This window comes from Morone saxatilis, unplaced genomic scaffold (assembly GCF_004916995.1).
Source record: "Morone saxatilis isolate NCDOM2014 unplaced genomic scaffold, NCSU_SB_2.0 Contig4, whole genome shotgun sequence".
NCBI lineage: Eukaryota > Metazoa > Chordata > Actinopteri > Moronidae > Morone > Morone saxatilis.
In genome coordinates this window covers 10,707,330-10,730,859 of record NW_023339984.1, presented here as the reverse complement: position 1 = coordinate 10,730,859, position 23,530 = coordinate 10,707,330, and the positions used below count along the sequence as shown (strand labels likewise).

Sequence of the window (23,530 nt, the reverse complement as noted above, 5' to 3'; positions counted from 1 at the left end):
CAATCACCCTGACAACCACAGGCTTCGGGCTTGCATCCTCTCCCTCCCCATCACACAGGGCTCTTAGAGCTTTCATGTTATTCACGCTGCTTCCATGTAATTATCCCGAAAAAGTTATCAAAGCTGAAAGTAAACTAAGAGAGCAATCAGCCGTTTTTAGCCGTCAAACACATGACAGTTTATGTAACAATTTGGGAACATTTGGGAAAATGCTTATTCGCTTTCGTGCCAATGCCAAGAGCTAGATGAGAAGATTGAGAAGTCTTTTCGTTAGCTTAAATACAAGAAGGGGGGATGGTAAGCTTAGCCTAGCAAAAAGAAACAAGGGGAAACAGCTGGTGTGGCACCGTCCAATGGTAAGATTATCTCGTGGCAGGGTGCAGTGACTTCCTGGAACCTTGTCATCACTGTGAGGTTCCCAGGCAACCAGCAGAGACTTGAGGAAGTCACTGCTCCAAGCCCAGAAATAGTCCGGCACACAACTCGAAAAACATTGGTTTTACACTTAGTTTTTTGTACATAAAAGAATGACTTGTTAATTACTGAGCTATAGAGGTTCTGATAGGTTGTTAGCGCTGGACAGAGCCAGACTAGCTGTTTCTACCCCCCGTTTCCAGTCTTTATGCTAAGCTAAGATAACTGTCCCCTGGCTAAAGCTTTCCATATTTAACAGACAGACATGAGAGTGGTATCATTGACTTATCCAACTCTTGGTAGGAAAGCAAATAAGCGTATTTCCCAAAAGGTCAAACTATTCTATTAAAAAAGCACATCTAACATTCCATTTCAATTGGTCTGCATGACCTTCATGGTCTGGAGTGGGAAATACTGCACTTTACAGTCAGCTTCAGGGTTCCCCATTCATCCAAGGACCTAGTAACAGTCCCCTCTCATGAAAATGTATTTTGTATAAAATGTTAAAGACAATTAAATTGGGAAATCCAATATCCATGTGCAGTGGCTTGACAGGCTTTTTTTTAAATTCTCAGTTAAATTGAGCATTAGATTTAAGTTTACTCCCACTGGTGTCCTTTATCTTATTTGCTGTTTAAGGTATTTCTCCACTGCTACCCCACATGCTACATGTAAGTGAGCAAATCTAATACTTCTTCATGAATGATGAATACGGCTCCTTTTGCATGCATGCATAATGTACATAACGGTAAGAGAGTCAAATATAAAGAGGTTTATATTATTAAATATAAGTTATTTTTAAAAATAAGACTTCATCAGTCCAAGCTGAGGAGCATTGATATTTATTTAAAAATTCAACGGACATGACCACCAGTCATTCCCAATTACATTTATTACCGGTGAATGCCAGTCACTGAGACCTCTAAATAACTTTTGGCCTCACAGTTAAAGCCAAAAAAGATTAAACTGAAATGAGTTATCCCGATCCAAAGTTAGAAGAGAAATGTCTTTAATCATTAAACCCAAAGGATTAAAGGTGGATGTTAAGAAAAGATTAAAACAAAATTAAGAAAAAGTAGAGGAAGGCATGAGAGAGTAAGAGTGAGGTGCATTCAGTGTGTACAGTGATTTTGTGCACAATGCTGCATTCACTGCCATTATAGCACTGTAACTAGCCACTATAGCACATACAGAAACAACTGTTACAGTACTGAATGATCCCAATTTTGTTTTTGTTTTTTTGTTTTTTTAATTTTAGAGAGGGCAAGTACTGTTATTGGTTATCTTCTAAAGCCGTGTCCAACACTTCAAGAGGCAGAATGATGAACCATTGTGATCAACATTTTCTCAAGCAACTGCCTGATTGATGGATCGTAAGAGACTCAATGAGGTAGTGTGAAACAGTTTGCGGAGTTTAAACAATCCTGAGACAACATCCGACTTCAGATTCAATCAATCATAAGTCAGAACTGCGATTATGTTAACACAGTTGCGTAAAAGTTACATTTATTTTCATTTAATTTCAGCATTTTCAGCATTGCCATCGGGGCATATTTGCAGTATCGCTGTAAATGTAAATAAAAATACAGCTTTTGAACATGATTCCAATGTAAGTGAATGGGGACAAAATTCTAGGTTAAATTAAATTTGGTCCTAAAAAGGCTGTAAATACTTCAAATTTGTATAAGACGGACAGAGGCAGCCAGTATTTTTTTCAGTGTACATCTGGCAATATGAGTAGTGTTTTAACAGTCACAGCAGAGTTTTTTTTACGGCTGCCACACTGATACAATGGAGTTGTATGCACCAACAAAAACAAAACCAGACAAACATGGATTTTCTTCAATATGCCCTTGAGCTAGGCATTTATCTGCAGCTTTACTTTAGTAGGTGCTTTCTGATCTGAAGAGCACAAAGTTTTTCTTTTCTCCAAAGTTGAGTGTCTTTGTCTGGTAACATCTCCTCTCCGCCTCATTGTCATTCTCTCTACTCATAAAAAGTCTGCTACTGCATCTACCACAGCGGGCTGAACGCTCTGTCCATTTAACGGCAGCAAAACAATGGAAAAGCCAAAGTGAGTCTCCACAGCTTAAAGTGATTAGATGAGTTTCTCACTAATCCCCACCTTGAGCAGGTAGGAGAACGCTCCCAGGGCTACCAATCGATTTGATCCAAACACTCACACACACACACACACACACACACACACAATAAAACCCTTTCAGCAATCACCTCATCAAAACAATTCGGGAGACCTAAACTCATTTTAATTCCACCTCTTTTTTGTTTCACACAAAATGGCAATTACGTACAGCGTAATAACGAAGCTGCCAAACGATGGGACCATTAAGGGAGCTGACACAAACAGATCGATCGGACATACAACAGACAGGTAGAGGAATGAGGGGGGAAAAAAATCTTTACACAAGACAACAGGCAAAAAAGGAAGAGTTAAAAAAAAAGAAGAGAAACTAGCAAACAAGCGTGCACAAAACAAACAAGCCGTGCTTTGTCCAGGCAGCTGTGACGGTTGTATTCTAAATGGGCCATTACAGCACAAACAAGCAGCGCGCTCATTGATTGTAGGCCCTCAGGGATTGGAGTCACCTGAAAGGCTTTGTGGCCTACACAGAGGCAGCGATACCTGCGCGAAGCTCTCGGGAGATTTCAATAAAAAAAAATCCCAATCGATACGTAGTGATTTCTGTACAGGACCCTGTTCTCATGTAGCGTGTTTATTGCAATGACCAATAAGTTTGCCATGTGGTGGTGGGGGCCGGTTTGTGAAAGAGAACCGACAGGAGAACACAGAGTGCCACTAAAGTGCAGTCAAAAGAAACTTATGAGGAGATTCTCTTTCTCTCATTAGAGCAGAGTCTTAACTTTGTGACAACGCCTGCTCATTAGTTTCAAGCCTTACATCTCTAACAAAAACAAACGACATTTTGTTCTGTAAACAATAAAAGTGTATACATTTGTTTCAAATGACTGAATAATTTGAAAATAACAAATGGTATCAGAAACTTTATTTTTGTTTGTGATATTAAAGTGTATTTACACCCCTCGATTTTACAGTCACTAGAAGCACATTCATGTCGTTTGTTAAAGTTTCTGCGCGTTGTTAGCGGCTATGTGGTAGCTACGCTACGCTTAAGGAGGCCAACAGTCCGATATGTGTCTATTTCATCTATTTCATGTCTGTCCTGTTTCTCTTCCTAGCTCCGATAATGCAGGATGACAGTGACCACAACTGTCCAATGAATGACAGTCAGTCTTTTTAAAAGCCAGTGTGAACGTGGTAATGGAGCAGAACTAACAGGACTGGATCAAAACCACCAAACAACAGGTGGGAAAAGGATCTCAGCCAAGATTCTCAACATTCATCTCATCTCATTCATCAATTTGTTCTTTATTGCTCACTTGACTCACTTTGGTCTTTTTAAATGGCATTCGAGTTTATTTTTACTTCATGATACATAATGGTTTTATATTTGCACATCTTTCTGAAAAGATAGGAAAAAAAGGGGGCAGATAAGTTTGATGAGTTTTGTTATTTTAAAGCCTTAAAAACATTCAGGTTTGAATTAATCCTCTGACTCTCTTGAAGAAAAGCCAGGGTTATTAAAAAATATATACATGTATAAGAGCAGATTAACTAAAATGCTTGCCCTTGTCTTTTAGTTTGAGTAATTTGGGAATATAAATGCTTCACGAGATGTGATTACTGAGATTAAAATACAGTGTAGCAAGGGGATTAGTGTATGTGAAGGGCATTTCCCAAACTATATGTTTAAAATTAGATGATAATGCAGGGACATTTTTTTAAAGACAGGAATACGAATGAAAGTCTTGACACACAACCCCCAGTGAGGTTTTAAACAAATGTGGAGGTGCGCTGCAGTGTCAACCTGTTGAATACATCGTTTTGAGGCGCCTGTATTCAAGGAGATATTCCTCCACTGACATCCGCCTTTCAGATGATGAAAACAGCAATGAGAAACAGAGGATCTGTTAAAGTAAGAGCCGTGAGATCAAACGGAAAAGAGTGCACTTTCTTTCTCACACAAACACATAAAAAAGACACATCATGAATAGCTCTATGTTGCGGGAGAAGATGGGCAAGAAAAGAGATATGCGTACATGCACAAAATCATATGCGTGCAAGTGCGAGTCCAGACGTACCAGAAGTTCTTGAAAGGTGTGTTGATATCAAAGCCCCTGCGGTCCAGGTCTTTAATATTGGCAGCAGTCAGTTCCACTTCAGCTATAGCGAGACCTGCTTTATAGTCCTGAAAAAAAACACAAAACAGAGAGATGGAGCCACTTTAAAAACACCCACAATTAATGGCCTTGGTTTTTTGTTCTTTTTACTGGAGTGAGATGAGAAGATCAATACCACTCTCATGTCTGTGCGTTAAGTATGGAGTCAATTAGGCTAGCCTAGCCTAGCTTAAATACTGGAAGCAAAAGGAAACCCCTAGCCTCGCCGCTGTTCACCAAGAAATATTTTCAGCATTTAACTCCTTTTAGAATTAGTTTTTGACATTTCTGTTTGTGTATGCTGGTTTGGTCGGTGCTGGAAGGCAGGCTCGCTGTTTTCCTCCCATGTTAAACTAAGCTAATGGCCTCCTGGCTTCAGCTACGACAAATCCCACAGGTATAAGAGTTGTATTAATCTTGTCATCTAAGTCTATTTCTCCACAAAATTTAAGACAAGTTGTTAGTTCTTAACTTCTTAACTTACACTTTTTTAAATTCACATTTTCATTGTTATTTATGGAAACAGGCGGACAGGTAGCCGTGCACTGGCCAAACCATATCCACCAATATGAGCCTCTAAAGCTCACCAATTAACACATTCTATCTCATTAGCAAAACAGAAGTGTAAAAACAACCGTAGTACAGGGTGTTATGTGTTAATTAGTGAACTTTTGAGGTGCTGGTAGGTGAGTTTTTTTTACCTTTAGACAGAGCCAGGCTAGCTGTTACCAAATGTTCTGTCTTTATGCTTAGATAATCTAACCAGCTGTCTTTATTTACCATACATACACACACACACAGTCGTATCCATGCCCTCGAATATGCAAAATTTCCCAAAATGATGAACTATTCCTTCAAAAAAAAAGTGCCAGTTAAGGTGGTTTGATCGCATTAGGATGCCCACTGAACCCCTCTGGGAAATAGATAGGGAGAATACCTTTCCTGATAATGCACCACCCCGACGAGGACCTGCAAGAGGCGGAAAATAGAAGCACGGATGGACAGCTAAGAAACATGTCAACTGAGCATTAGTCATTGTCTTGAATCACTTTCTCACTTTTATAGGCAGAAAATGTGTCCTGCAAATGTTCAAAATAAACACAGAAACTCAAATGTATTCCCAAATGGCCCCAAATGTTAGGGTCCTTCACTAGACACCACTACAAAGCCGTTTTTGGCCAAATTAGAGGCTCTCTCTAATAACATGGGATCAACAGGTCGCCTCATTAAAGTCACAACTTGTTTCTCACATGGGGTTTGAATGTCATTTGGTCTAATGAAAACTAACAAACACTAAAATAAAGATCCACAATAACTGCAGGGACATTCTCAGTCTCAGCTGCCTGGCGTCTTGTGGGCTGTATTTTTTTTTTTTTGGAAATGGCACTGGACATAGAGTTAGACGTGTGAGAGGCCGGCTGAAAATAACTTGTGACAGACCAATAACGCAGTCATTGGTTTTTTTTCTCCTTCTCACCAATGACGCACAAAACCAAGTGTGTGTGAGACGTGAGAGTTAAAGCAAGACAGAAAGTGAGGCTATAGGGTGTGTTGTTGTATGGAGCGCACGCGCGTGTGTGTGTATACCTGTGTGAAACGGCAAAGCTCTGCGAAAGGCAAAGGTGCATCTGGGGAATCAAACCAACCCAAGCTTTCAGCCTCAGTGTTTTCTGAGGCCCATTTCAGAAATAGGGGTTAGATGCAGAGGCACAGTTTTCATAAGCTCCACTATAACTCTGCATCGCACCCTCCCTTCTCCGCTTCACCCTCAACACTCACAGCAGTTTAGACCGTTTTCTGTAGCCTTGAGCTCTGAGCTGAGACAGAAGAAACAGACAGGAAGACAAAAGAAATGCATCAACACCCACACACATAGGCACAACATCAAAATAGAGCACAAAAACACACACAGGCGTCCAAAATTACAATAGAAAAAGAAAAGAAAATACACACTTTACTCCATCACTGAGGCACATAGACAAAGCCAAAAAATGTGAGTCAAAAGATGGGGGAGAGAAAGACAGCGAGAACACAAAGGAAAGGGGAAGGAGGGAGAAAGCATAAGTGAAAGAAGGTCTTGGTAATCCTTGCAGGGAGTGGGTGAGACGGGTGAGGGGTCAGCTGAGCAGTTGACAGAAAGAAAGTGAGTGAGTGTGTGTGTGTAGAAAGAGCCAGAACAAAAGCAGGACCTGCGCCAATACTCCTCAACAGCGGATCACAAAACACCGCCTTAGCGAGGAGCGCTAAACGCCGCCACGCTGTGCCAGCTATAAAGCATGTGTGTTTTCTGTGCTAGCTGTTCTTCACCAGCAAAACAATTTACACTAATTACACCAAACAAAGAGAGGAAAATGAATCGACACCATCTTTGTTGATTAGGCGCTTTTTGGGAATACATGGCCTAGCAGAGCAAAGACGTGTGCGTGTGTGTTTACGCATGTGGGGGAGAGCGCTGCCACGTCTCTTGCAGAAGTCTTCAACTAATTAGCTGCAAACTTCTCGGTGTAGCCAAATTTTGCAGATTGCAACACAAGGAGGAAGTCACTTAAATATTTGCACGCTGCAGGATTTCCAACCTGATCTTTCAGTGCTGTGTGTGGGTTGGTTCAATTGGGGCTAATGTTGTCAAAATCTTCATTTGACCATCATTAGCCCCAATTAGACTACTTCAAACTAATTTAGAGGACTGCGGCGGAAAACCCAAGCAATTATTCTCCTTCCCGAACAGTTCCTCACAATGATACTGAGCTAGTGGAGTAGAAACACGCCGGCAGCGTGGAGATCAGATCCTATGAAGCATTTTGCGTAATTAAGACACTCTGAGGTTGGAAGAGGACGACATAAGAGACAGAAAGAGAGTGAGACAAGTGAGTCCACTGTACGGCCGGGTCCTAATTGAGCTAAAAGTTTTGATGTGAGGGCTCTGAAGCAGCCGAAACTTGCCGCTCTACCCTATCAATTATGACTACGTACGGTCATCGCTCTTTTAAAGTCTGCATGTTTCTGAGGTTTGAGGATGCGTGACGCGGTAACGAGAGCTGCGGGCATGGACCAACCTCACCCGAAGCCCATTCACGCAAACCATTCGGCTCACCCGCGGATCTGAAGGCAGCGAGCGGGTGTGATTTAAAAACAGAAGGAGGAAGTGGTTTACATGTTTTATTGTAACCTGTTTCACACTGGACTGATATATGGAGACGGACGTGTCGTATGTGCACATATACGCCTGTCTGAAGGTATGCGCATGTGTGCGTGTCTGTGCAGAGAGGGCAAAGCAGTCACCTATACCTAATGACCCTCATCCCTCTCAGGCAGCCAATTAGAGCACTGGGTGTTAGTGGCCGTCCAGCCCTCGCCACTCGTTACCTACCCAATATGTGCCGTGGCCTCCTGCCCTCTCCAATTAATTCACCAAGGATGGAGGGAAGGAGGGATAGGAAGAGGAAGGAAAGGCAGTAAAAATAACTCACCCAATTACAACAGCCAAGGGGTAGGTGGCAATAATGGCGCTCAAGGGTGGGGGGGGAGAGAGGGGCGAAGGCCCTGGGGGCGATTGCTCGTACGCATGTGTGATTTATGCACTTTTCTGCTCACATACCACGTTTAATAAAGTATTTTAAGAGAACTTCATCAACTCAAATCACGAAAACACACCAGATTTCTGCTAAGTGTGAGAGAAAATGGAATTTCTCTCGTACCTAAAATGAATAACCTTTACCTGGTAAGTGCTGAGCAAAGGCCCACTCTGAATATTCAAGCTATGCATCCAATTATAATTTCTTTCAAAGCTTTCCAACCTCTTATTGTGTGAGTCAGTTGCTCCGCAGCACCGAGCGGCTCTAAAAAGAAGCCAGACAAGCAAAGGCGGCCTCTACTTCTATCTCCAATTCCATGTCCACTCAACAGCTTAAGATGCTCTAAAAGCATGCAGGCAAAGACTGTGTCTCGCAGAGGTAGGTGGGTTTAAAAGAGCACACACACTCAATGGAGACAAAAGACTAAAAGATTATTTCAAACATCAAGGAGTGAGACGTCATGGACGGCAAGGAGCTACAATCAATGATAGAGGATAAAAAGACAAATAATTCCACCGAATATGTGGAGAAACAGAAAGAGGCAAGTGATGAATGCACTTGTACTAAACCTGAACAAGAAGCATGTTCATTTCTGGTCAATACTTCACCGAAAAACATCATGTATTTAAGTGAGGAGAGATTTTAAAGTGCAACCAACAGTGAGTAGTCATTTGGTCGACAATATTTCATAAAACTTCACTGTGCATGTGGATCACAGCTATAAAGACTTTATGAGTCTGACTTGTACTTCAGTGTGACTTAAGCTCAGCCAGTGAAGAGCAGTTTTGGCAAAAAGTAAAAGGTTGAGTTTCTAATCCCAAATGAGTCAATTTAGTGCCAACCTGGCTGGATCTGGCATGAATCATATGCTTGTTCAGATCAAACTTTGTAAATCTGATTTAATATTTAAAGATGCACACATCAATTTTTAGCCATGCTAGCAGCGTGGTGGTGACAGTGCTGTTCAGCCTGTCAACCACAGTCCAGACTGAAATATCTCAAAAACCTTTGGATGGACTGATCTGAAATTTTGTACAGACCTTGATGGTCACCAGAAGATAAATCCTACTGACTTTGGTGATACCATTCTGGCTCCAATGGTATCCAATATATTTTGTTAATGTGCAAATAATTGGTGATAATTAGCTAATATTAGCATGGTAATGCACTAAACTAAGATGGTGAACATGGTAAACGTTATACTTGCTAAACATCAGCATTGTCACATTGTCATTGTGAACACGTATGCTGACGATAGCATTTAGCTCAAAGCCTCAGAGCCGCTAGTGTAGCGGCAGACTCTTTGTCTTGTTATATGAGCGATCAATCACTACGTAATGTGTAATGTGAAAAGGCTCCAGTTTTTAGCAAAAAAAAGGTACGCCAAACTCCCTATATGCCTCGTACCAAATGGCAAACAAAAGGTAGAGACTTTGCAGCTAGCCTTTAGCAGCTAAAAAGACATTTTTTTTCCTCAGGAGTTGTTTGAGACCCAAATAGAGCTAAAGGAAGAGTTAATAGAATATAGAATAGAATAAACTTTATTGTTCCTAAGGGGAAATTTGTCTTGGGCACAGTGCTACAGTTTATTGATTCACAGAAACAAGCATACCTCAACAACACACATCAAAAAACAATTACAAAATCAACATAAAAACATCTCAAAACATGGAAGACACTATACAATATTGAGCATTCATAGGTGAACAGAACTATCAAATGAATGCTAATGTCGCTCGATGTATGCCGGATGTGTAAATAAGCACATTCACCATATAACTTTAATGTGTCGTCATGCTTAAAATTTGTTGCGCTGCATCCAGTTAGCCATAAATAAATATAATGCAGGTGTAACTTGCACTCACCACATACAGTAGAACAGCAAGAGTATTTAAAATGTGCTGATTATCTTTCAGCTACATCAGGTATGCCAAAAGAAACAAAACTCATTACAAGACGAGGGCCTTGGTAAAACGAAACACGCTCCTGTGTCACAAATTCTACAAAACGGTCTTGCAGTCTTGGGATGATGTTAATTGTTACAAAGCAGATCTTAAGAGGTGCAAATGAGAAAGAGATTTAATTAAAGTAGAGATTAATTAAATCCTCACTCTTGCTGTTATTGTATACTCAGAGTACCTTTCCCACCAGAGGAGGGCTCTACTGTATGTGTAACTTTTGCTAAGTAGTAGTAAAAGATATGTGGGAGGCATTTTTGTTTCTACCAAGATTGTGCTGGCAATACTGGGTTCCACTAAGCTAGCGGGAACCTAAATGACATACAAGATGACAGCAAGAAATATGATAATCCAACAGTCAATCAATCATTCAGCTACCGGAGTGAACACAAACCAGAGAGGACTTGTGATGTATGAGATGATGAGACACGAAACCCAGGTTGTACCAATCTGCCTACAGTATGCAGCCCGTGGCAGGGAGATCATTCTCGAAGTGAAAACGTGTTTATGTGACACTTTGCACACCGTCTGACTTTCTTTACCTTGGCGTTTAAATGACCTTAAACACAGCTTCATCACGGGGCTTCATGGTCCGTGAGAAATGGGGTAGGGTGGTAGAGGAGGAGCTGGGAGGATGATGTTTCCAATAGCTCGTTCATCATGTTAGATTAAATACTCCACTCCACTGAACTTGAACAGGGCAACGGTCTACTTCCCTCCCTGCACTCTCGCTCTCCATCACGCTCTCTTTTCTCTTGCAAACCACCAACGCTCGTTTCTCACTCATGCGCCCTCTGCACCGAAACGCCCCCGCCCCCTCCCTTGCATCCCTTTCACTTCATCTTTGTACTTCTATCTCCTTTGTGTCTGTCTCTTATTCCCTTGTCTTTCATTTGCCGTCTCCCTTCCCTCTCTGCAAAAGGCACTGCTGCTGCTGCCGCATTTATGCCGGGGATTTAGCTTGTAAGCTGAAATAATACAATTAATTTGTTCTCTCTCTGATTCTCCCCCCACCCACCCTCTCCCCGTTTCTCCTGCTGTCTCAGATCAAGGAAGTGGAAATGTGCTGACATGGAGTGATACCCAAAAGAGAATTCTAACAAAGATGTTTGTTCACGCTAATGAAGAAAATAATGAAAGGCAAACAACAAAACTAAAAGAGCGGGCGAAACAAAATGAGAGCCAAGGAGGGATGGAAATGAGCTGAATGCGGGTAGCATTATCGAATACGCACACAAATACGTGCGAGGCACTTTAAGGAATAGTATTACCAAGTATGAGGTATCTTTCCATCTCAGATAGGATATCTTGCAGCCGGGACAGGAGTGGGCAGAGAACAGAGTCTCGTGAGCAGGGAATATCAGGGCTTTATTGGACTCACATCAAGAAAGACTCAGGAGAAGCTATTACTAAAAGAAAATGTATCTCTTTCTTTATTCTGCAGTTAAGAGGAGATGTAAGTTATCAGAAAGAGCTGTAAGAATAACACCAATAGGCTAGTTAAAGGAGTTCGCTGACGTTATGGGTCCGTTGGTAATGCAAGGGTAAAGCACTACAAGGAAGCCGGTAATATTTTAGCAGTGTGTAAAAATGGGTACTACTCGCGCTGTGAAAACAAGTCAGACAAATTTACATTTTGCCATGTGTTCCATTCCTGTAAACGGGGAGGAACAGTTACCATGGCTCCTTCCAAAGTTAAAAACAGAGATGTGGCTGTGTAGACTGATATCCGACTGATATCGGACTCTGTGCTGAAGCTAGCAAGAGTGGATGACAATGCAGAACTTTCCGGCAAAACAAAAAGGTGGAAGAATCTGTTTTTATAGGAACAGTGGCTGGTGAAGTAATGTTTCAGTGATTCAGCCACACTGCTTTCCTGATCTATAATTCTTTTCGATCAGCTGCAAACCTGTCCCCCCCGTGAGTTTTGTTTTATTAATTCTGTGCAGGACACAACCAGCCACAACTTTACTTTGTGTGTGCAAGCACGCGTCATATATAGGTACCTTCTGAACTTGACCCATGCTAGTGACTAAAAGTCTGCATACTCTGCTCTCCTCTGCTGCTTCGATCCGATTATGCAAGTCTCTCAAAAGATTTATGGAAGCGCAAGAGAAAATCACTGAAAGACTGTGGAAATTCATCAGAAGCTGCAAAAACAAGAACAGTCTAGTATCCAGAGAATAAATATGACACTGAGCAGTTTGAGGGATTATAAAGTACACATGAAGTCAGGAGTAATGGGAATTAAGCCACATAAAGTTTAAAAGGCAGGTGCAGCACTGTTGATATTTATAGGATTTATAGAGAAACTGCCACAGTACTGAGGTTAAGACCAGACTAACCTTTTTTATACCGCATGTGGAAAGTTTTATTTTTCCTTTTAGCCCTTGCCATCTGGGGGCTGGTCACTTATATTTACAGGAGATTTCAGCCCACAAATGTGCTATAGTACAAATACCTCATCAGTCAGAATAACTCAAAATGCTTTGCTTAATAAAATAAGAAACCATGATTAATAGTCCAAACAGCTACTGCATAAATATTCACTTTAACCACGGGGTATATTTAGACAAATAATATGTTTGTGAATACTTGATTAGTTTCTTGAATCAGTGGTTGAGTGCAGATTTAACAAGAGGGGAAAATGGGCTAAAATATAATTACAAATTAAAAGAACACTATATTGCAGAACATGTCTACAATACTTACAATGCAAAAGTGTCACTCAAATTAAATTAGTGTAAAACAAAATGACACTGACAAAACAATAAGATGAATCGCATTACTGCGTATGTTAGTTACAAACCTTCACTGTATACATCTCTCCTCAAAACTGCCGTCACTGTGCCTGTTATGTAAGGACTGATGTTATGACGCGGACTGTGTGAAATTAAAGGAATATGCTCAAACCTACAAATAAACCCTCACATCATTCTCTCAATAAGAAAAATACACACAACTCGTGCATTCACAAAACAGCAAACCCAGGCTTCCACGATTAATAAAGCAAATCAAACTTAAATGAATGAACTCTAATAATCTTCGATGTTTACCACTAATCGGACAAAATCAACCAAAAGGTGGCGCCAGAAGAAAGGCAGTGCTGCTGTCGAAAGGAAGAGATGTTTTGGAGTTGCATTATGGGAAGTGTCGGATTCAGGTTCTTTGCAGATTGACCCATTCTTCTAAAAGTTATCTTGAAACCACTCAAAAACAAAACAAAAAATGGACAAAAAGTGTTTCCAGAAGAGAGACAGTTGTTATCTGAATCAGAAGGATTTTGTCCTCTGGAGATTAGTGTGCACAGATTCTCAAAATTATAAAGGAACAAGTTCCCGTTATGGTTCATGTTTGCCCTATAGGACACACCAGAGCAGTAATAATCTGGCACTTAGGCCTGCAAAAGGGCAAATGGATGAACCAAAAGGGGCACTTGGCACATCAGAGGATCACTTGTGATCACTTGGGCTGACCAGAGGGGCATTTGGTGCTTACTGTGTGACATTTGGGCAACAATGATGCTTGGAAGTGTCTCTTCAGAACACCAAAAATTCTGGCTGGACAAAGGGCAATTTGGCACAAGAGCAAAGAAAAAAGGGCAGGGGCAATTGTTGCCATTTATAGTGCTGCTGGCTGACTAGCCTGGGATTGCAGTACTTTTAAAGTTGATGAGAGGAGCAGGGGACATGTGCCAGGGCCCTAAGCCTTCGACAGTATGCAAAGCCCAGCATTCATCAGCTGGTAAGTGTTAATGTAATGATTGGGAACATCCACCACAGAAGCAGAATGTCAACCCAAAAGATAAGATCCTAGAGACGGGTACTATATCATTAACTCTTTGAGTCAAAATGTACATGGCACAAACACAATTTTGACCCTGCCTCCCAAGTGGGTTAATCCGGTCGTGGAAAGGAAACGATTGTCCCAATTCTATCTGCTAATAAAGTATTGTTTCCACTAACTATATATTCACAATACATTTTTTCTTTCCCCACATCTTTTCCAGTTTGCGCTGCATTGATCATAGTTGCGCTTGCATGTCTGGTCAACAAAGTTGCATAAGTAAGTTGGCTACACTCAGTCATTCCTGTGCTTGTACCCACCATAAATAGAGCGCAATATATCTCAGTGAACCCTGGGGCATTTTCAGACATTATATTTACTGTTTTTGCATTAGACATTCATGAACATCTCTATATCTTTCATGAACATCTCCATCTCTGCCTCATCTGCTTCAAAATAGGCTGTGATTATTATCTTCCCTTTTCAAACAGGAAGCTGTCATCCTGTAGAGAGGATGTCCCGGCGGTGTTGGAAGTACCTGTTCTGTTTTGCAGAGCCTGACTTTACTCCCCGCCAGGGACACCAGCACTCTGCCTTTGTAACCGCGAAGCTCCAGCAAGCCTCGCTTGTTTGTGGAGGAGAGGTGGGGAAGGCTGTTGGAGCGCTTCTGGGCGCCGCAGGCGGGGGGGCGCGTGGCCGTCTGAAGAGTTTCCATCCACTCCTGGCGCTCCCCTGTGGACACGTGCATGAGTGAGACACGGAAAGAGACAAAAAGAGAAGTAGATGCATGTGGGTACAAGTGTGTGAAGGAGTGAAAGCGATAGAGAACAAAATCAAGAAGAGAATCAGACATAGAGAGACCGGGGCATCTTAAAGCCTTTGAATCATATTGTTAATTCATCATTTTTGCATCCCCTTCGGTGGGTTACACTGGCTTGTTGGCTGCTAAACTCCATTTCATACTGATACAGAAATGTTCAGTCTTAAAGAAAAGTAATTGAAATGCAGGATGAGCTATGATTGGTGAAAATTAACTTAGCCCCTGGAAAAAAAAGAATATCCTGCAAAGCTTAAAAGTGCAAAGTCTGGCACTAGAGATATAGATAGCTGCTACTCTGAGCTTTGCAAGCCTCGAGCGAGATGTAGCCGGGGTAATTTGAGTCAAACACACCACCTAATTAAAATATATCATTAAAAAATATGCTTCTAATGAGACGCAGCCATAGTTCTGTGAATCTACTCATTTAGCTCAACCTGGAAAATGACACAGAAAGCTGTGAATACATTTTACAGAGCGGTTTGTTTCACCTGTGAAGGACTAGCACTTTGATTTGTTAAAAAAAAAAGACAGAAAGTTCTTGTGGTTAGAACAACTCCACTAACCCCCATAAAGCTTTATGTTCTTACACAGCACATACACAGTTTACAGTAATAACGGTGGCAGATTTACCTTCGAAATTCTCATTAATTATTGAAACAATGGATCCTAGATTTAAGACAGACGCACAAAAGCAGGATTTTCATTTCTAGCCACTGACTGAATTGATTGTGCGAGCTGAAATCACAACTGTCGCCTCTTAAAGTAAGAGCTCTTTAAAAAAAAGGGGTCTTAAATATGCATTTAGTTGATATCATGCTAACAGATGACTGATGGTCCAGGTAAAGGGTGTAAGAATGCGCTGGACAGACTCACTCACAAAGAAAGATTTGTCAATCACAAGGTAACCACGCCTAAAAGTATAATCTGCTTTATTAACTGTTTTACTCTGAATTGCACCATTATTTACAAAATTAACTTCATGATGTATGGAAGAAGACTTGGAACTAGCATTTGACATCATAAACTCATTAGGAAACAATTTACTGAGCTAATAAATCAAGTGAGAAGTCGGGTAATTTCTCGGGGTAAGGACTGCATGCTATAGTTTTATATTGCAGCCAATGGAGCCGCCCCCTGCTGGCCATTACACAGAACACAGGTTTAAGGCACATCTGCGTTGGCTTCACTTCACAAACCCTTAAAGCTCTGTTAATTATATATACTGTCAATGCTCTTGGCATTGGTTTTTACTTTACTGAAGAGCTAGTTAGCCGGACATGCTAACGTTACAAGCAGAACAAATACACTGTTTAATCCATTCCTTACACGTCTGTGTTTCTGTGTTTTGTGGTTTTGGAAAGGTTAAAATAAAAAAAGACACCACCATTTAAAGCAGTATTGCTAACAGTATTGCTACTACATCCACATGCATATGGAGAAATCCAGAGAATACAGGCCTGCCGTACCTTGCTAAAATATGACTGGACAATCCCTGTTTGGGGGGAGCGTCCCATAACTGGGACTTCAAAAACGATCTGTCCTTGAACAGGACACTGAATCTCTAATTGTTGAATATCACCCTGGATTACTGCACAGCTAAATGGCTCAAGTGTAGCATAGTGTATCATGTTCCATCCCGGGTTTACATTCAAACGACGTGCACTCAAAAGGCCTCTCAGATATCTTTTCTCTACAACTTTTCAAACGGACATAAAAGAAGACATGAAACCGGCTCTGTAAAGCCCATTCCCCTACCACCCAAGACACTGTGCTATCAAAGCCAGCAAAGTGGAAACACAAGAGATACTAGAGGATTGTAAACACACAAGAACACACACACACACACATTACTAGTCCAAAGCAGCACCCACTGTGGTAACTGTTCAATACCAGACAGAAAAAGGAATCAAAACTGTTCTGTAAACTGATGAAACTAAGCTATCAGTCGGGATGGACCTGCAGATTTGTGAAAAGGCAACAAGGCTCCCTTTTTTCCTGACAAAGAGAAACCATAAAGGAAGAAAGTTTTTGAGTAAATGCACTTCATATCAAAAACCTGTGTGGCTATCAACTCATCATCCAAAAACAATACTCTGACAGAATGACACTTTACTGAAGTGACAAAGTGATGCTCAGTGAACGTCAGCGTGGTCGGAGAGGAAATGTATTTTTGGATACCCGTGAATCTGAGCACAGGATGGAGGATCTCATGAATGTTCCCCCCAAACAGAGGACTTGATATGTGTATTTCCAAGCGGTTCTCGTGTGTTTTATTAAAACCGTTCAGGGCACAGAGGAGATGCCTTTACACTTGGTGTGATCACTTCTTAGTTTCATTCTGTTATACAGTATTATTCCTATTATGAGCCGGGTCTTTGCCAAAAGAAGAAAGACCACCGACACAAATCATGTCACCAAAATCAATTGTACCATTAACTGTGTAGGCTTAAAGGCGCACGAGGAAGTGTTTGTGGGAGGTTAACAAATTCTTGAAGCATGCCAATTTAAGAATAGAGAGAATAATTGTTTTGTGATACTTTATTGATTTCAACAAAGTCTTTCCACTTTCTTCCCACTGCTAATCTAAAAGGACAAAAAGCCCTGGAGCTGGTAGGGAAGCACGGTCTTGCTTAAAGCACCTCAGAGCGTTGGAACCAAGACCTCCATTGTACTGGACATCTCATTACCTAGATAACTAATACACATATTTACACAGTTTATAGCCTATAACAGTTGAAAAAAGTCCTATTTTGCACATTTTCTTCAAAAAAGAACTTCAACATTGTACTGCTTGTCCATAGGTCAATAAATGGTTTAGCTGCAGATGCTTGTATTGGTGGTTACCAATTTTCTACAAAACCATCGCCTGTAACCCTGGAAATATATCAAGGAAAAGAAGGCTGAACCAACAGTACTTGGAGGCAAAAAATCTGGCTTCATACAGTGGTCGTGGCAAGTGGGAAACTTTTCAAAGTTTTGAAAAGATGAAAAGTTTGTTCAACACAAATGGATTGTCATGGCACTTTTTTAGGTCTTCATGGGTCCACTTTAGTTACAGGCAACCAAGATCTTAGGTGTGTCAAAATGTCAAATTGTGTCATATAAAGTTTTTCTTGCACCTCACAAGAGCTGCAGTGATTATTTAATGAACTGATCAACAAAACATTTTCTACTTATTACATGAAAGTAAACTGAATGTCTTGTTGAATGAATGAATGTTTTGATCGAACAACAAAAACTATTGACAACTTCATCTTGGACTCAAAATTTTACAGACCAAACGATCGATCAAGAAAATAGTCTGCCAATTAGTTGCAGCCCTTCACTTCAGCAGTCTTTCTGACTGCTGGTAGCTCATTGTGCTGCTTTTAGTGTTATCGCTCTATTTGGGTTTGTTTGGGTTGACCGCGTTTTGGATCTAGCCCAATTATCCTTGGATCTTTTTTTAATTAATTTATACAATGGGTATGAAAAGGTCTTCAATGCGCTATTTCAGGGTGAACATTTTGTACTTTATCAGAAGCTATCATTTGTCATGATTGCACAAATAATCACCAAATCAAATTAGGATGTTTTTCATTTTTAATATGATTTTTACTTTGTACATGTGTGCTATTTATTTTACTTTTAGACAAAAACTGTTCTCTTTTTTTCCACGTTCAAATCTGACAGAGCTAACTGTGAGCTTGCATTACCTTTAGAGTGCCTGCTGGTCTCTCCCTCTGTAGAGGGAAAGAGAAAGGGGGTGGGAGGAGGGAGCGTTCTCAGTGTCATGTCAATCATTTTGTGGCCACTGTCAACCTGATATTGTCCTCTACTGACCTTATTTAGCTTCTTGACTGTGATTTTCTGACCCCCTGCAGCTTTTACCGACACGTGCCCATCTTTGACCTTGCATGGAAGCTTCTCCACTTCTGAGGAAAAGTTTCTCCTCCGAGTATCCTCCCCCGGCACACACTGACCCCCCTCTGAGTTCCCAAATACTGTATCCGCTGCCTGGTCCTAAACTCAGCAATGGTCAGGCTACTCCCCAGATTCTTATGAATTTACAAAGAGCTGATATCAATAATGAATACCCTTCTCAATTATTGACTGCTCTTTACATCACCAAGCTTTACTGTTCCATTCCCACCCTGCTTTCTGAGTTCCATTACCTGTCCCGCGCTCTCTTATTTGCCTGTTCATTTATTCAGGGCCGTTCCTCACTCCCTCCACTCTTTTCTTCGACCCAAGCTGTCAATCTGAGCGAGGAAAGGAGGTGGGAGGATTGAGAGAAACAGTGGCATGCCTATACGCCGGTGTGTCAGCATATGTGCCTCTGCCTTGTGCGCCTGAATGTGTCTTGCATATGATATATGTTTTTGTTTGTTTGCGCATGCAGTCTCGCACATGAACCTCCGGCGTGCTTGCCAAAATTATTTTTGCTCGGTGTGCAAACATGCCCTCACCTCTGCATGCATATAAAAAGAACGCACAGCTACTCTCCTCCACTCAAACCCGACAGCCACATCTACCTTCGGCGCTTGTTAAGGACTGTATGTATAGCCACGTATTTGAAAGACTATTCCACTTTGCATGGGGAGAGACGAGGAGAGAGGCAGATAATCCTAACTGAAAGTGGATGAGATGAGAGCCAGGTCCACTCAGCGCTCGACGGAGATCTTAGAAGCCGCCCACACGGTCTCCATCAACGGGGATAAAATCAGAAAAAAGAAAGAAGAAAAAAATACAGCGAGCAGAGGGATCGTGGTCATTTGCTTTGTTTTTCTCTCATTTCTATCATCTCACCCGCACATACATGCACAACACGGACTTAAACATTTACAACAGGCATACTGGTATGTGATATGCATATGCTGATGAGTAACATAACAACAGCAGTACAGAAATCCTATAGATACTGGTTCTTTTAAGTCATTTAGACTCACTATTGTATTAGCTTGTTTGCTCAACTTAAGACACTGACATGCTTCAACTGTTAAAATGTTGTGTTCATAAATTGGTATAATTGCTGTAATAAATAATAATCCAATTCTTAGGAACCTTATCAAAATTGTGCATGTTAAGTTTTCACAAGAATCCAGCATTATGAGTCAGGACCAATTAAAATCCAAATTAAATCAATATTAATTATTAAGGAAAGCTTTGTTATCTCGGCATAGTGGACCTCAGCTCAACATATATGGTAACATATACTCCACACTAGCCAAGAAGCTAGCTTAAAACAAAAAGATGATTTAATTGTAAGGCCATGTTTACTTCAAATTTAAATAGACTAATTCATTTTTTATATTTCCAAAGGGAAAACCTATTTTGTGTGTCATTCATAGTGACAAAGCCACAGAGAATTTTAAGGGGCGTTTTGATGTTTTTCAGCCCATTGTTTTGGTTTTTATGGCCCAAAGTTGTATTATTCCCACTGCTCTCATTAACCTCTATTTTCAGTGAAAAAATATCTAACAAACCCGCTGCATACTGCCTAAAAAACAGCAGACAAACCAAGTTAGCGGGTAGCTAATGAACGCAGAAGAGCAGTTAGATGTTTAAGAGTCCAACATTTTCCAAAAGACCAAAACAAAGCAAAAAAAAAGGAGAGTGAATGTTGGACGTACATTCATCAGATAGACACAAACACAACCCTGTGCTCAAATAAATCAATGCAAGTTTAAAGAAAGGGGGGAAACTAAAACCAACCACTGGGTAGTAAATAAATGCAAAGTGAAATATGCACTACAGTTTATACAACTTTACTCCCACTCTATGTCCTCGGGAGTTTATATTTCTGCCATCATACTCTCTCTGGCCTGTTCCCAACCATTCTGTTCTCCCAACTTATTCTCTACATCTCTCTCCATCTCTCTTTGCTGTCATCTCAAACAAAACCAACACGTGTTAGGAGCAGGCTTGGAGAAAGGCAATTGCCAAAGCATCAGAATACAAATCATCAACATTTCTTCACACCATAAATCCCATCTTCTCCCTTGTAGCGTATTTGTCTGCATCCCTTCCACACCTCTCCTCCCTGTCCTGACCGTTTTCCATCACTCTCCGCCGTGTCTCTTCCTGCCAAACTCTCCTTTCCTCCCCCTCGCTGCCACTACTCTCCGCATCACTCCCTCCCCTCCCTCTCCCTTTTTCTCCCTTTTTCTCCCCTTCTCTCCCCCTGCCTGCCTTCCTTCCTCCTTCCATCTCTCCTCTCTCATGCTGACAGTACCTGAGGGAAGAGGCCACCTGCGGACCAAGTGGAGAATCAGCCGACAGCTGTGTGCACACTCTCTCCGGTGGCCTTCAATTATTCACTCACTTCTCCCTCCTCCTTTTCCCTCTCTCCATCTTCACTCTGCCCTTTTCATCTCCCCCTGCCGTCTCCCGCCTTTACCTCGCTGTTGCTTTTTCGCACCGAGATTGCGCGTCTGCCTCTCTCCGTCCCTGTTATTCCCTCGTTTAAGCCCTTCCTCTGCCTTGTTTTTCCTATCCCCTTTCTTCTAATAATCCCTGCTGGATGGCTTTAACACTCTCGCCCACTCCTCTGACCATCACTCCACCATTTTCTCCCCCCCTCTCCCCTTCTCACCTCTATAGCATCAGCCAGCAGCTCCTTACCTCCACTTCACTAACCTACTCCTTCTTTCCCTTCTGTCTCCTCATGTCTCCCTCTTTCTCATGTGTTTCCCCTAAGATTGATGACTCTCCGCCACAAGGCGAGTGGGCCTGTTTAAAGATGCATGAGGTGATGAGGCCAAGTTTTCTCCTAACTCTCCCTCTCTCTCCTTCCCTCTCTCTGTTTCCCTCTCTCCCTCTCTCCTGGTGCAAGGTGATGGAGGTGGGTGTGTGTGGGTCTCGGAAAGCACGCCTCAGGGATTATACAGCCCGCTCACATGAAAGATTCATGATGCTCGCAAGAGTGTGTGTGTGTGTGTCCCTCACGCTCAGGCACTGACTGGAAAAAGGGAACAGGGAGAGACTGAGAAAAAAGGAAAGAAGGTGGGGGGATGGAGGGTACAGAGTGTGAGACAAATTGACGGAGCACAGCAGGGCTAACTCTCCAGGCTGCGATTATACTGCTGGCTTCTTTGCACACACTTTCAGACGCCATCTTATTTAGGCCTGCCTTTTACAGAAATGACCAATGACTAAAGTTTGCAACAGAAATTTGCATATTGTTGGTGTCCAGTGAAAACCATTTGGCGATTTTAAATTTAACAGAATTAGAATTTTCATATGAATTGAAGTTCATAGAAAGTTGATGTAATGGTAGGAATCTATTGGACCCAATCCATAACAGTCAGTGAAAACCCTAACTGATGAGTACAAATTCTTTTTCAAAAAAGGGAGACAAGATCCGAAGAGGACCTGAGAACAATCAGACCCAATTCCAAATGCTGTCGACGAGCAGACCCGAACAGAGAGAAAACACCAACACTGGTGTCATCAATTAACAAGCAGCCATGGTCAAAAGAGCTAAAATACAGTATAATAATAATGTCCAAAGAATGAATGTTAAGTAATTACAAACTAACTATTTGTTGCAATACGGTGTCTATTTTCACCTTCTTCACCATGAACAGATTATTCTGTGGCCAGCTGGGCTATAGAATATAATACTTTTGTAACCAATTTGATATCTGTTAATCAAACAAATTTAATAGCAGAAATCTTTTACATAGTCTAACCTAATAATTAATATAATATAACATATTATTATGTTTCCTAATATTTTCTCCTGTTGTTATAATGATGTCATCAGAGCTGATGAGTGCTCTAACGTCCTTTCTGACCCACTCACACAGGCCTGAGACCTTACCCAACTCTAGACTGTGTATAATTTGGACACAGTGTAACTCAGATCTCATTTCCACAGAAAAGACCAAACAACAATGCGGTTGGTATTCAGTGCAAATATACAAATGAATGGACCTGTGTGAATCCAACTCTGAGTTACTTTTCATTGAACAAAGTGGGTATCCAGACCATAAATAGCACTGTGATGAAAACCGCAAGAGCCTGTGTTGGTGTGGGCGTATTGCTACAGGCACTAAATTACAAAGGTTCAGTTTTTTTTTTCTACCAGCAAAAAACATAAATGTTTTTTAATGCAGTAATGTTGGTCTTGTCACAGTGCTGCTTGCTAAAGACACGTGCAACAATGCAATTAAATCACTGGTGACATGCAGGAGATGGCCAAGTTCAGTACAATGTAAATTTTGGTGGCATATCCACAGGCCAGTGTCCATTAATGCACATAACATGAAAGAAAGGTCGGTATGATGATACAGCAAAATTGTACAGTTCTGGAAATGGCTTGTAGTTAGGAAAGGTTGCAGATCACCAATACATGTCTCTAATAACTGATAGATTTAAGGAAGTTGGCACACTCAAAAAACTTTTCCCCTGTCCTTATGTCCTGTCTCCCTCTGAATGTCACTCCCTTCTTGCCAGGTCCATGCCAGGAAAGACCGGCTGGCACAATAAGCAGCATTTGCAACGAGCTTCTCAGCCAGAGAGGAAGTGTGTCATTGCCAAGTGTCTATTGGTGTAGGACAACTCTATTCATGTTCCTTCACCTTGGCAGTCTGTCTGTGAACAGAGGGACAGGGAGGAAAAGTGCTGGTGGTTTGTGGCGTGTGTGTGTGTGTAATGTGTATGTGTTTATCTAAACCTCACTGGGTGCTCTAATAGCCCCTCACAGGCCTGTTTCCCCTTTCTCTCTCCAGCAT

The 23,530-nt window shown here is 41.4% G+C and overlaps 1 protein-coding gene across 1 annotated transcript in view; it reads right to left on the bottom strand.

Moving 5' to 3' along the window:
• The window catches only part of zmp:0000000660 (arf-GAP with Rho-GAP domain, ANK repeat and PH domain-containing protein 2), a gene marked incomplete at both ends in the record, with an annotated part of 120,109 nt that overhangs the window by 74,894 nt on the left and 21,685 nt on the right, over positions 1-23,530 (bottom strand). The window contains 2 exon segments of the mRNA XM_035675832.1: positions 4,597-4,703; positions 14,532-14,725. Of these exon segments, the coding sequence (XP_035531725.1) occupies positions 4,597-4,703; positions 14,532-14,725 (301 nt within the window).